This window comes from Scyliorhinus torazame, chromosome 12, assembly GCF_047496885.1.
Source record: "Scyliorhinus torazame isolate Kashiwa2021f chromosome 12, sScyTor2.1, whole genome shotgun sequence".
Classification (NCBI taxonomy): domain Eukaryota; kingdom Metazoa; phylum Chordata; class Chondrichthyes; order Carcharhiniformes; family Scyliorhinidae; genus Scyliorhinus; species Scyliorhinus torazame.
In genome coordinates, this window is record NC_092718.1 from 57,353,133 (window position 1) to 57,368,289 (window position 15,157).

The 15,157-nt window shown below is 42.4% G+C and overlaps 1 protein-coding gene across 1 annotated transcript in view; it reads left to right on the forward strand.

Annotated features, from left to right (window-relative positions):
* adamtsl3 (ADAMTS-like 3) overlaps positions 1-15,157 on the forward strand; it is an 869,253-nt gene that overhangs the window by 701,170 nt on the left and 152,926 nt on the right. Inside the window, 4 exon segments of the mRNA XM_072468743.1 lie at positions 466-676; positions 3,711-3,890; positions 6,274-6,427; positions 8,365-9,481. Of these exon segments, the coding sequence (XP_072324844.1) occupies positions 466-676; positions 3,711-3,890; positions 6,274-6,427; positions 8,365-9,481 (1,662 nt within the window).

Here is a 15,157-nt window from a genome sequence, read left to right on the forward strand (position 1 = left end):
ATTGCCAGCAGTTCACAAGTCAAAATCTCATCCCTTTTCCCTAAATGTCTTGAAACATTGCTGAGTTCCACCTCAGCACAGCTGTGGTAGCTTGGAACAGTGGACAGGGTTTTCATAGTAAATTACAGAAATTCAGGGACTGCGTTCCTCTTTAATGACTAAATCCGAGGTCCAGCATGATATTATTTTAACTGACAGTGAATTTGAACTCAGGCCCCCGGTTAGTAGTGGTTACAGACTGTAGGCCAACTGGCACCACCCAGATATTTATTTCATGCCAGGACTGTAGCTGACTAGAGCTTCCATCACAAATAATCAGCAACTCAATAAAGCAAACCAGAGCTTAATGGAACCTGCATCAGCTAAATCCATGCGTTGGTGTTGTATCCCAAATGAAACCGCAAGTATTGCCCCTCTCAAACTTCTCCAGCTCCTTAATGTGAAATTCTTTTTTCACTTTATCAGATGGGCCACAAGATCGTGGAGACAATGCAGTGCCACCTGTGGAGTTGGCATACAGACAAGAGATGTTTACTGTAAACGTCCGGTGACCCACGTCGTTGAGGACTCCGTCAAGGTTGCTGATGAGGAGTGTTCAGATCCCAAACCGCCCGAATTACAGGCCTGCAACCAAATTGACTGCCCTCCATCATGGCATAAGGGAGAATGGCAGCTGGTAGGTGAAGTTCCATCAAGTTGCCGAAAGAAAATATTGCCGTCGTTAACGTGCTCTTTCGGAACCTGCCAAAATGTAAATGCTTCAATTTTTCCACAGACCATTGCAGATTTGTCAACAGTACTTCACACAATGCGCATGCATCTTAAAGGAAGTGCTCAACTAAGATTGTTCTAACCCTGGTGACACGCGTGATCAGTTGGGGGACCTGACTGAATCAGGTGCACCACTGGTTTTAAGCCACATTGAAGTAAACAAAAATATTGGGTGGGGTGTACACCCAGCGTTCCTCCTGAACCTCTGGAGTACCCCATCCAAGGTCCCTCATCTGAGGCTGCAGAGCCATTTACACAAGATCATTTGCAGTTGGATCAAGTTGATTCAGGCTGAATGCAGGATCTTTGAATTAAGCAATCAACTCTGCTGTAACCAAGTACATTTGCCAGATGCTATCAGATTGCCAAATGCAGAGATTTTCTTCTGGGAAGAAATGGTTGGGGATTTGTTTCAGACTGTTTACACCAGTCTGAATCAAATTGCACTGGTTCACAGCCAGCATCAGGAGGTGATAGCTACTCCAAACTAATCTGGGAGTAAATAACTCCGCTGCCTTTACATTGAGCATGCTGACACGAAACAGCTGCAGGTTTAGAATGGACATAAACTTGAACCTGTATCAGAAAAATGAAAAGCTGATTCTGAGGCATTATTTCAATAAGAGAAGAATTACCATGAAAGATTTGTGTGGAAGTTCTGAAGCGACCCAATATTATGATGTGCAATAAAGTCAAGAAAACAAGTGTTTTAAGCAATCAGGATTCTTTATGCCAAACACACCATAGGCTACACTAGAATTGAATAAATTATGTATCATGCATTTTATACATATGTATAGAGCAAGAGGGTAGCCAGAGATAGGGTTGGTCCATTCAAGGATATTGGAGGGAATCTATGTATGGAACCAGAAGAAATAGGAGAGATACTAAATGAATACTTTGCCTCAGTATTCACCAAACAGAAGTACTTGGCATACGAGGAGTATAGGGTAGAGTGTGTAGATATACTGAATCATGTTGATATTAATAAAGAGGAGGCGTTGGGCATCTTAAAAAGCATTAAAGTAGATAATTCACCAGGGCCTGATGGGATGTACCCCAGAATACTGCGGGAGGCAAGGGAGGAAATTGCTGGGGCCTTGACAGTAATCTTTGTATCCTCATTGGCTACAGGTGAAGTTCCAGAGGACTGGAGAGTAGCCAATGTTGTTCCATTGTTTAAGAAGGGCAGCAGGGATAATCCTGGAAATTATAGGCCGGTGAGCCTTACGTCAGTGGTAAGGAAATTATTGGAAAAGATTCTTAGAGATAGGTTTTACTTACATTTGGAAACAAATGGACTTATTAGTGATGGGCAGCATGGTTTTGTGAAGGGAAGGTCGTGCCTCACTAATTTGATCAAGTTTTTTGATTAGTGACAAAGATGATAGATGAGGGAAAGGCAGTAGATGTTGTATATATGGACTTCAGTAAAGCCTTTGATAAGGTACCTCACTAGACTGGTACAAAAGGTGAAGTCACATGGGATCAGAGGAGAGCTGGCAAGTTGGATACAGAACTGGCTTTGGCACAGAAGACAGAGGGTAGCAATAGAAGGGTGCTTTTCTGAATGGAAGGCTGTGACTAGTGGCGTTCCACAGGGATCAGTTCTGGGGCTTTGTTGTTCGTAGTGTATATAAATGATTTGGAAGAAAATGTAGCTGGTCTGATTAGTAAGTTCGCAAACGACACAAAAATTGGTGGAGTTGCGGATAGTGAAGAGGATTGTCAGAGGATAAAGCAGGATATAAACTTGTTGGAGTCTTGGGCGGAGAAATGGCAGATTGGAATTTAATCTGGACAAGTGTGAGGTAATGCACTTTGCAAGGTCCAGTGCACATAGGAATTACACAATAAATGGTAGAACTCTTGCGAGTACTGACAGGCAGAGAGATCTGGGCGTGCATGTCCACCGATTACTGAAAGTGGCAACGCATGTGGATGAGGTGGTCAAGAAGGCACACGGGCTGGCCTTCATCGGTTGGGGCAGTGAATATAAAAATTGGCAAGTTATGTTGCAGCTGTACAGGACCGTAATTAAGCCTCATTTGGAATATTTGTACAGTTCTGATTACCACAGTACCAGCGATTTACTAGGATGTCGCCTGTTATGGAGGGCATTAACTATGAGGAGAGGTTAGATAAACTCGGTCTGTTCTCACTGGAACGACGGAGGTTGAGAGGTGACCTGATAGACGTCTACAAGACTATGAGTGGCATGGCCAGAGTGGATAGTCATATGCTCTTTCCTAGGGTAGGAGAGTCAAGTACTAGGGCACATAGGTTTAAAGTGCGTGGGGAAAAATTTAGAACAGGTGTGCGAGGCAAGTTTTTTACACAGAGGGTGGTAAATATATGGAGCGCGTTGCCTGGGGAGGTGGTGGGAGCAGGTACGATAGCGGCATTTAAGGGCCATCAAGACAAATATATGAATAGGGTGGGAATGGAAGGATACGGACTCCGTAAGTGCAGACGGTTTTAGTTTAGGCAAGTACCATGGTGGGCGCAGACTTGGAGGGCCAAAGGGCCTGTTCCTGTGCTGTATTGTTCTTTGTACTTTGTTCATTAGTACCATTGACAAATTTTGCAGAATATTTTGCATGAGGTACTTGGAGTCTGCAACACTCAAATAGTGTTGCAGACATGTCATAAAATATTTTGTCTAAGTGGTGTTCACATATTGGGCCCATTTGGAAACTCTGCCAGTCTGGCCTCTGCAATGTCAGAATTAATGGTTTGGTGGGAAAATTGTAGTTTTGTAAATAACACTGGAGGCTGTTAAATTGATGAGTGCACGTTTAATGGATCCTCGATTCTTCTTGTTTATTTTGTTGATCTTTCATATGCACTTTAAGATTGCTAATATAAAAGCAATGGAAGCAAATTCAGTGTACCCCTTCTGACAAGTTCATGTTCTCTTGTGAAACCTTTCATTGCAGTGTTCACCAACATGTGGGAGAGGAGTGCAATCTCGCAAAGTCACATGCAAACAGCTTTTGACTGATGGTAGTTTTCTGAGCCTTGCCGATGAGTTCTGCCTTGATCACAAGCCGCAGATGCAGCAGCCTTGTGCTAATGCTGACTGTCCACCCTACCTGGTGTTAGGGAAGTGGTCCAAGGTAAACCGATTTCAAGAGACTCAACAAAGAAAGATAAAATTGTTACACTAATAGAGATTAATATTATCTACGCCTAATTATTGTGCCTCTGTGTACACATGCTTTTGATTTGACATGTGGTTTGTATGGACCCGCACCTCTTGCAAAGTTCATCACCTTTATGTCTTGCAGAATCCTTCTGCAGCATAATAGTTAAAGATTTGCCACAGATCACATTCATATTCTAATTGCAATATCTACCATACAACCCATTGGCATAGACAGCTTTAGAAAAAAAAGCATTCTGCTAGTATGCATTGAGGTAGTGACCTGGATTATTTAGCACAATTGGAGTGACACAGCAAGAGAAGCAAAAACAGTTGCCATTTCAGTATGAGAATATTTAGGCTGGTCAAAGAGTAGGTCCTTCAGCCCGATGAAGGTAGAATGTGACATCGACAAGTTGGATCTTTGGGAGAAGTGCAGAGAGCAGGGTCAAGATGACTCACCAAGGGGAGGGAAGAGCAGGGAAACCAAAGATGGATGACCAGAGGATTGTAGCTGGCATGTAAGGCTGAAGGAGATTGCAGTGGCAAGTGAAGTGAGGCCAGAGAGATTCATAAAGAAGGATGAAGGTTTGGAGTTTAATACATTTTCAGAAAGGAAACCGTTGATATTTGGCCAAAAGGGGAGGGGGGAATGATCGGGAAGCGCAGCTTTGCACAGGCGGAGGAGGAAGATTGGAAAAGTGTGTGCTGAGACTTATGAGGAGGTCGATGGGGGCATTATTGCTGAAGGTGATTAAGTATTGACAAATGTTTTGCAACTCGGGTGAAGACAAAAGTGAACAATGGAAAATGAGGTGGAAATAGGAGGTTTTTGGTGATGATAAGGATATATCAGCCAGCTCAGGGTTAGATGGCAAAATGAGGCTGTGTCCAATTGGAAAAGGTCTAAGTGAACAGACAAGGGGGCTGAAACAGGAAGGCTGGCTTTGATTTTGCCACACTAAAAGTGGAGAAACCTCTAACTCATCCATTATGTACTGTCAGACAATCAACCCAATAGTACAGTCGTAGCAGTGCAGGCAAGGGTAATAGCAGACAGATTGAACTGCCATCATCGTGGTGCATTTCCAAGAGGCAGAGTGTGGATATGAAATTAAAATGAATCATATTCCTTCAGACAATCCGTAAATCACAAATATTCAACCTGTGAAGGTAGAATCAAGAAGCCCAGGCAATCTTGTCCTGAAATCCTGGGCCTGGAAAGGAATGATGCTAGTACTATTTCTTCACAAATTGTCAATCATTATACCAAGATCTGCTGTTCACAACAATTTATGTATGCACATTTATGGAAATTAAATGTTTGAGCCTTCATGTAATGCGCATATGCTGCCCACAGAAACAAAAACTTAGAATTCTCCCCCCCTAGGTGGCCATGCAAGGGCTAAAGGAGAAACCATTGCAAGAGGTGTGCTGGCTACATTGAGGCAGGAATAGAAGCCATATAGCTCGGGTGCTAGAATTGAGGTGGACCACGGAGTGATAAAGAGTAGAGGAAGGAGTGGGTCAGCTGTATTAACTGTTACAGAGAGATTGAGTGAAAGGAATAACGTGCCATTGTCACGATCACAACAAATGTCATTGCTGACTTTCACCAAAGTCAGTTTCAATGCCAAGGACGGACTGGAAATTGAATTTGAAAGGATTCCAGCATGGGATCTTAGAAGTGGTAAGTGTAAAATTGTTACTCGTCTAAATTTTCACTGCCAGCAATCTTGGGTAGAGTACTTAAATTGCACACAACTAAAACTGGGTAAATGTGTAACATTGGATGGTGTCAACATATTCAAGCACCTTAGATCTTCAAGTTGTTGGTTTGGGAACATGTTCGAAGGTTTTGCAGGTGGGGTGATAGTTGTAGTTTTGAACAACTGGGGAACAGTGCGTGAAGGAAAAGTTTTTTTGGCAAGGTCAAACAGCCAGGAATCAGGACAAGAGAGGAGTGACGGAAGGCATGCAGTGTGGTTACAACGCAGAGGGAGGCAATTCAGCTAGTTGTGTCCACCCTGACAATGAATGTGGTGTGAAATGTGGAAGAGGAGAACTTGTTGAGGGATCACCAGAAAATACATCGGAACGTGACTCGGGGCTGTGACACCAAGCCAAATAATCTCATCATTGAGAAGCAGGAATCAGTGAGCTCCTCTCAAAGGCTCAGCAATGTAAAATAATGATGATGTACGTATCTGTTTCAGTTGGACTAACCCTTCATGTATTAATTTAACCCAGTTTTAGTTGTGTGCAATTTAAGTACTCTACCCAAGATTGCTGGCAGTGAAAATTTAGACGAATAACAGTTCAGTAGAAATAATGTTTATATCGTCATTTGTTTCTAGTGTTCAGTAAGCTGCGACGAAGGTATCCAGAGCAGAGAATGGGTCTGTCAGAAACTCTCAATAGTTGGCCGACTGGTCACAGTAAATCGCGATCTTTGCAGTGCCCTCTCCAAACACCCAGTGATCCAGGCCTGCAGAATGCCTACTTGTAAAAGTAAGTGACTTACTGTAATACCCGACACCCAGAATCATTTACACCCAAATAGACATCTTGCGCATCTTGTAGACAAAATATGCAACAAATAAATATAGCAGCAGAAATAATTGACATTGCAACTGTTGTGTTTCTATTCCACAGTAAGGTGCGAGTATGTTTAGGCCATGAAAATAGTGCGGATTGATATTTGTCGAGGAAGCAAAATGCTTCAAGTTCGATATATTCCTGCAGAAGTACAGATTTGTTTCACAGTCTCCCTCATTTGTTCATTATAAGAATCATATGCAGATGTTAAAACATTCACATTTATGAAAATGTTTTTTTCATTAAGTAAAACAGATTTGTGTTGTTTGACAATTATTTTCCTGGCAGATCACCAACCTTCATATGCCAAACGTCTGCAAGCTCCAACTCTTGAAGCAGGTCCAATACATTTTAAGAGCTATTGCTTACATTTTTCAAAAACACATGAATAACTTCATATGTGTAGATTCCAGACATATATTTGATAGTTTCCAGTATGTTCATGTATCTTCTGTTTATCAAGGTGACCATTCTCAGTCCTGGGAGAAACATTATTCTATTTCCTTTCCACCCACTACAGTGCATTGGCAAGTCAGGTTTAATGTAGGTTCCGCCCAGGTTAGAATTTCCACCGCACTACCTCAACAGTACCTGCTTTTTCTTTTTGACCTACTTTCAGTTGCCTGTGGATATTGTTTGACACAAGCAAGGTACTCTCAAATGCACTTTTTAGTCTGAGCCCAGAGAAGCAGAGAGATAATTTTACATGTTTTTTTGTTACTACCACCTTCTCAAGGCACTTAGAGACAGGCGACAAATGTTGGCCTAGAACGCTCGAATCCCGTTCAAATTAAATTTTTTTAAAAATAATTACCTTGAGACAGACAAGCTGATGCATTTAATGCTAAATACGCTAATACTCTGTGACTATCACAGAGAATCAATGTTTGGCCCCTTCCCCAACTCACTTTCCCTGTGAATGTCACTCGGCAGGAGAGGAGGATGGGTGAATTTTCCAGCTAACCCATCCTTTTTTCTCATCCATAAACAGTTCGGGGCAGCTTTCTTATTTCCCAGTTTTACTGGTGTTCCATTTTAAAGTATACAAGAGCAGTTCAGACCAGTATTCTTATTTCTGCATTTTACTGTTTTCCCCCTCTTGTTGCCCCATTTCTATGGCATACGTGTGGTCAAGTGATCAACTACCAAGTTTTCACAGGTTCCACACTGCTGGTCATTTTGAAAGTGCCTTAGAAGCTTTGGTCTTCAGATTTAACAGCAATTGCAGTAATTAACCTACTGTAGCTAACACAAGGCTAGTTATTGCCATGTAAATTTGACTAATGTTTTTTGGGAAGGGGGTAAAATCATAGAATCCATAGAATCCCCACAGTGCAGAAGGAAACCATTCATCCCATCGAGTTTGCACCAACCATCCAAAAGAGCATTCCACCCAGATCTACTCCCCCGTCCACCCGCCCTATCCCCGTAACCTAACTCAAACATCCCTGGACACTAAGCGGTAACTTATGTGGCCAATCCATCTAACTTGCATATCTTTGGATATTAAGGGGCAGTTTTAGCATAGCCAATCCACCTAAACTACACATCTTTGGACTGGGAGGAAACCGGAGCACCGGGAGGAAACCCACACAGACATGGTGAGAATGTGCAAACTCCACACAGACAGGCTGGAATCAAACCCAGGTCCTTGGTGCTGTAAGGCAGCAGCGCTAACAACTGTACCACCTTGCCAAATGAAATTTCTTGATCAAAGGGCTAAAATATTAAGAATACATTTTCAATTTTTTCTATTCTTCTTTTGAAGACACATATTCTTAACAAGTTACTTATATATGCTGTTTCTCATTGTGGACTTGTTTGTTAATGTTTATTTATGTACTTTCTAGAGTTGGCAAAGAATGCAAAACCAAAGGTACCACAAAAGCAAGCTACTCGTGACCCTCAAATTCTCAGTGTCCATAGAGTCTACATTCAAACCAGACAAGAAAAACGCATTCATTTTAGCATAGGCGGTCGGGCTTATTTGCTTCCAAAAACCTCCATTGTGATTAGATGTCCTGTCAGAAGATTCCAGAAATCATTGATCAGATGGGAAAAAGATGGGCACCGTCTACAAAATACAAAACAAGTTGGAATCACTAAATCAGGATCGCTGAAGATTCATAGCCTAGAAGCGAGGGATATCGGCGTGTATAGTTGCATTGCGGGGCCTATTCGAGACACCTTCGTTCTTAAACTGATCGGCAATGATAATAGGTTAGTTGAACCACCTACTTTCTCCAAAGCAAAGACGAGACAAAATATTGGGCCGGAGAAGATGAGTCACAATGAATCTAACAGACTAGAAGGTAAATGGACTCAAATGAGCAAGATGTGGCGAAATTGGAACAAAAAGAATGAATTCTATGTGGACGATAGCCAAACTGCTGATCATGTTTTCCTGCGCCTACTTGGAAGTCATTTGGTTTCAAAAGCAAAGACTAATTTTGCAGAGTTGTATGATTCTCAAGAGCTTTATGATAAACATCTCGAAAGTTCCACTTTCCAAGGAGCCTACAGTATGGACACTGTGCAGTTTGAAGAGATCTTACGGAACATAAGTCTGTGGATTGAATCTGGTGAACTACCTGAAGATTTTGCTTCACAACTCATGTATCAATTAGCAGCTGAAATGTCTAGACCGCAACCAACTCTGGAGAAATGGAAGGCACCTCTTGACGATAATGCAACAAACTCAAAATTGTTAGACAAAGCTCCTAACACATCAGAAACTTCTGTCAATAAAAATATACATCAACGGAGGGAGAAACAAAAGCCTCCAATTATTTTGAGGAAGAAGCAAGCTCCTGTGCTACCTCAGAGAAATATCAGTGTAGCAATTGGAACACTGGCATATCTGACGGATCATACTGACCATGTAACACTAGTTTGTGAAGCCATTGGAGTCCCTAAACCAGAGGTAACTTGGACAAAGGATGGTGCACCAGTGAAATGTAATGAAAGGTATGGAAAGTGAATGCCTATATGTAACTCTGAAAGCCTTATTTTAACAGGCGAGCTTGTGTTAGCGTACCATTTTTTATATATTCATCTTGTGCATCAATGACTTTGTACACTGTTGTACAAACCAAATGTGCACGGGCAGAGATGTCAGTAAACTAGTCAAAGGCCATTTGTTCGAACAACTCCCAAGCTCCATGGATTTCATTGTAAGAACTGCAGAGATTTTCTGACAGGCAAGAATGTCCATTTTTTAGCTGACGGAGGCCCCATTCTTTATAGTCAGGAAGTTATTTAAATGAGATCCTTTAACATAAATGTTGAGACAGATAGTTTTTGCGAACTTCGATTGTAGTAAATTGTACTTTCTATCGCTGAACCCCAGTAAACAACGTAGCATTGAATATTAGATCAAGCAACAAAATTTGTGATATCCTTCACACATATAAAACTTTATATGAGGAACTGTCTTTAGATCAAGCATCGAGTTGTACCTTTAATGTGTGTGTGTGTGGAGTGGAACTTTGTTTTAATTGCTGGAGATTCCCTGGCGACTAGATAATTTGAGACATTGTGTTTAGATTTACAGGTCATGGGATCTGAGTTGCTAAAGATGATGTAATAATGGGAGGAACCAGGCTGTCTGTAGTTTGGCAGTTTGATATAGGTTTGGCAGTCTGCTTTGAGGTTTTAAGTTCAGCAGCAGTTTTTACCAAATTCTGCCAGGTTGAGCTGGAGTCTGACAAAGACAGAAAGATCTGCAGGCTGTTTCCTGAAAGGGTCTCTCTCTCTCCAAACAGTCTGCCCAAGAAATCTCTATACAAATGTACAACAAGTATCCCTATGTTTGATAACTTTATTTATAAGTCGCTTTTGACCAGTAATGGGCTTTGTTTAATTGGAGGTAGAGAAGGTATAAGGCAGTCGTTTATTTTAAGAATTGTTTAATTGTTAATTGAAAAGCTATATTCTGTGATGTCAGTGTGTTTAATCCTGTGTTAATACTCATGTTTGTTTTCATATAAAATATACCTATTTGTCAGTGGAATCACTCCTGGAATGAAGTATCCTTTACTCACAGTTTTACAAATTAAAAAAGTGTTTGGTGTTCTTGTCCGGCATCCTACAAAATATCGGGGTCTGGTCCAGGATCTTAACAAAAGCCATTGTTACTTTTCAGCGTGTGGAACCATTCAACCCATGAGACTGTGTGAGCTTGGGATGTTTTGAGGAAAGATTGAATTTTAAATTATTAATCTGCAGTAACTAACAGCTCTTGATCAGAAGATGCAGGTGCCATGGACTGACATTGTTAATTGCACTTGTGACCGCCTGTAGATCATTTTCTAGATTTGGGGGAGGGGGGGGGGGTTTGTCTGTTGACGTTAGTAATTGTTAGTGGTCACTGAGCTAGAGCAAAGACCATTACCGTTTGAACTTAGAAAGCAATGTGTGATATAGGACAGGATAGAATCCCAAATGACATTAGCGTCTCGTCCGACCAGGGTCAGCTGGTTTTCTAATGAGAAACATTTTACATCTCGTGCTTATTGCCAAGTCTCGTTAGAAAACCTGCTGCATACAAGTTCACTGTAAGGTTTAATACTTAGCAGACTGCCAATGTAAGGCTTTCTGCAATAGATTATCTTCCTTTGGACATGATTCTGCTGTTTGAGGAATTTCAGTGGGTGCATCTGAGCAGCTATAAAACTTTTTCAAACTGGTCTCTTACTTTATCGTTTGTGTAGATACAAAAATATATTTCTTCATTTACTTATACAACTTTCCCCCTTGATATATCCACTCTTTGCTCTGTGGCCTCCCCCAATGTACAATTCAAACAATCCTGTGTTTTGGTAAACAGGAAGTGGAGCAACTACAGGGGATTGGGGATAAACATTCATCATTCTATTTAACTGGGGTGCTCCAGACTCCGAGAACCTCTTTTTCCCTCCTTCGAGTTGGCAGCATGTGTGGAAGAAACATTAGAATGAGGTTAAGGCACCTGATCTCTGATTTATTGACAGCTGTGACTCAGTGGCCGTACTCTCCCCTGCATCATATAGTTGTTGATTCAAATCCCACTCCAGGCAGAAGAACTAGGCCTCAGCACTGGGCCGGGAATCACATGAGCGAGGATCACTACTGATCCTGACAAGAGTGGCTCTGACACAGTGGACACCGCGGTGAGCCAAGGAGATAACTCTTTAAGGGAGTTGCCTGCAAAGTCCATCTGAGAGCCACCCTTCCCCACTCCACAATGCAAGACCTGTCCACCCCACCCACAACAGAACCCCACCCACCGCCCCCCCAGAGACCCATGAATAAAGAGACCCCCCAAATAAAGAGACCACCACAGAGACCCTAAATAAAAGGACCCATAAGAGCAGAAGAACTAGGTGCAGGATAGGCCATCTGGCCCTTTGAGCCTGCTCTGCCATTCAATGAGATCATCGCTGATCTTTTGTGGACTCAGTTCCACTTTCCCACCCGGCACTATAACCCTTTATTCCTTTAGTCTGCAAAAAACTATCTATCCTTGAAAACATTTAATGAAGGAGCCTCAACTGGTACACCGGGCAGGGAATTCCATAGATTCATAACCCTTTGGGTGAAGAAGTTCCTCCAAAGCTCAGTCCTATATCTACTTCCCCTTATTTTGAGGCTATGCCCCCTACCCACCAGAGTCCTTCTAAATAAACAGACCCCTATATAAACCCCTCCTGAGATACCTTAAATAAGGGACCCCTCAGAGACTCCAAAAATAAAGAGATCACCCACAGAGATCCCCCAAATAAGGAGACCTTACCACAGACACCCCAGAAAAGTGACCCCAGTCAGGAAGCCCCCCAGAAGAGAGACACCTGTCATGAAAGACCCCCCCCCCCCCCCACCCCCACCACCCCAGGGAAGGCACTCTTGTCAGGAAGCTATCCCCAGAAAAGAGACTCCTATCTGGATGCAGGAGAGCAGTCCAGACAGAAACATCACTGTTTCAACACTCACCTGTAATACACCTGCTGGCTCAGACACAGAAAGCAGCACATGTCAATTCCTGGAAGGAGAAAGCCAATCAGCTGTGTTTAAACCCCCTCCGATCTTTGATCTGGAAGCCATTGTTTTTGTTAAATTTTAAAAATAAATTTAGAGTACCCAATTCATTTTTTCCAATTAAGGGGCAATTTAGCGTGGCCAATTCACCTACCCTGCAATACCCACGCAAATACGGGGAGAAAGTGCAAACTCCACACGGACAGTGACCAAGAGCCGGGAGCGAACCTGTGGCCACGGCGCCGTGAGGCTGTGGTTCGAACCACTTGGAAGCTGTTCATTCATTTCTCTTTGATATTGATTTTACTAGGCTTTGATTGACAGTTTCCACGCACCTCAGCTGTCAGCATTGTTCTATTCATCTCCCTTCACGGCTGAGTAACCTTTAAATCTTCTAACTACAAATGTTTTTAAACATCAAGCTTTGATTGACAGCTCTTGGATCACTTCAAACAGAGTTAAGTGCTGTCAAGTTGGGCAGCACGGTAGCATAGTGGTTAGCACAATTGCTTCACAGCTCCAGGGTCCCAGGTTCAATTCCCGGCTTGGGTCACTGCCTATGCGGAGTCTGCACGTTCTCCCCGTGTGTGCGTGTGTTTCCTCCGGGTGCTCCGGTTTCCTCTCACAGTCCAAAGATGTGCAGGTTAGGTGGATTGGCCACGCTAAATTGCCCTTAGTATCCAAAATTGCCCTTACTGTTGGTTGGGTTACTGGGTTATGGGGATAGGGTGTAAGTGCGGTCTTGGGTAGGGTGCTCTTTCCAAGAGCCAGTGCAGACTCGATAGGCCGAATAGCCTCCTTCTGCACAGTAAATTCTATGATAATTCTATGATAAGTTAAGTGTTTTCCAATCACCTACCTTCACAGCTGATTGATTTTAAAATGGTCAGCTAGAAATTGGCCAGACTCATGACCTCGATATCGGTCCACCCACTTAAAATGGGGGTCAGATAGCAGGATTCCCTTGGCAATCCCTCACAATCCTCACCATGCATAAATTTGCATTGCGTAGGACTGGAAATCACAATTAAGTTCCAGCAGGAGAACATAATCACCCAAACAGAGAATTTTGCCCTGTGTTGCTTAACTTGTTTATATTCTTAGATGGGTAGTTTGAGTTCTAGTACTTACATTGTAATGTAAAATACTAAATACTGCCCGGAATTATGACAGTTAGTAGATTTTCTGTGGCATTGCTCATATATAGCAGTGCACTTTTAGTGTGGTTTAGCGTGTTTGCCACATTCCCATGACAACAGTTTTCCGATCACAATAGTACAGCAAAATTCCTGGAACTTTATCCGGATTTAGCAGTTGAAAGGAAGGTGAAACTGTCCATGCTTACCGTTACTCAGTGAAACCGACAGCAACTTTTGAAGTCCATTCGAACGTAGTTAAAATGTGGAAATCCAGAACTTGCTCTCCACTCCTCCACATGGCACGCTCCAGAAGATCTGACTGATGGAAATCCTGCACAGTGGTCCATTTTTAGGCTATTAGTCATTATTTACCATTATAAAAGAAATCAACTTTTAAAATAATAAAACTATTTGTTTAATTTTCAGTTTATCGGTAATCCCCTGTGTACCCCCACTCCCTAGTACTTTGTTTCACTGGCACTAAAGCGGTTATAGAGTGAAGGACAATCAGTGTTTTTTGCATCTAGATTTTCTGTCTGTAAGAATTCTTCAATTTGATTGGTGCTTTAGCCTGCCTACAGACATTATTTTTGCAGGATACTGCAGATCCTCTATAAATTAATGGAGAATGAAATTACAGTTGTCGGGAATGGTGAAATGCAGAGTTTGATGGTCTTTGTGAGTATCCACTTTCTAGGTCAGCAGTGAGCACCATTTTTTTCTGTTGAGTGAAAAATCCAGGACTTGCCCCTGCCTGTGGGTAAAATAGCAGTGAGGGCAGGATGAGGCCATTAAATAGACATGAATTTGTCACTTCAGGGCCTCAGTAAACCCAAAGACAGGTAAAGCGTCCATGCCTCCTCACACGCACCCCCTTCCCCACCTTCAAACCCACCAAGGGTGTGTGTGGGGTGGGCAGCACAACATCCAGCCTGTGGGCAGGATTTTCCAGCCTCCCAGCTGCGTGTTTCTCAACGGCAGGAGGTGGCACGCCATTTGCTGGCGGTGGGATTCTCTGCTCCAATGGTTGACAATGGGATTTCCCATTGATGACACCTTACTCCACAGGGTTATGCTGCTGGTGGAACCAGAGAATATCGCTGCCAGCGAACACCAAATAATTCTGGCCTGTGATTGATACAAACTAAAAATACTGCACCACTTCCTGATCCTGAGAAATCGAGATTTCCCAGCTTTTGTATTTGTAACATACCTAGCACTTGGCTACACTTAAAATGTCAGTATCTTAACTTAATCAAGATGATGTATGCGAGAACAATTATTGAGATGATATAAACTAAGTGTTACAATTTAAAGAGGATACAGGAAGAGAGAGGCCTGGCAGTTCACATAGATAAATCTTGCAGGGCACATTGACATGGCTGCTCAAAAAGGATGGGGAATCCTGGGCTTTATTAACAGAGACCAGTGTACAAAAGCAAAAAAAATACGCTTAACCTTTTATAAAGCACTGGTTAAAACTCAACAA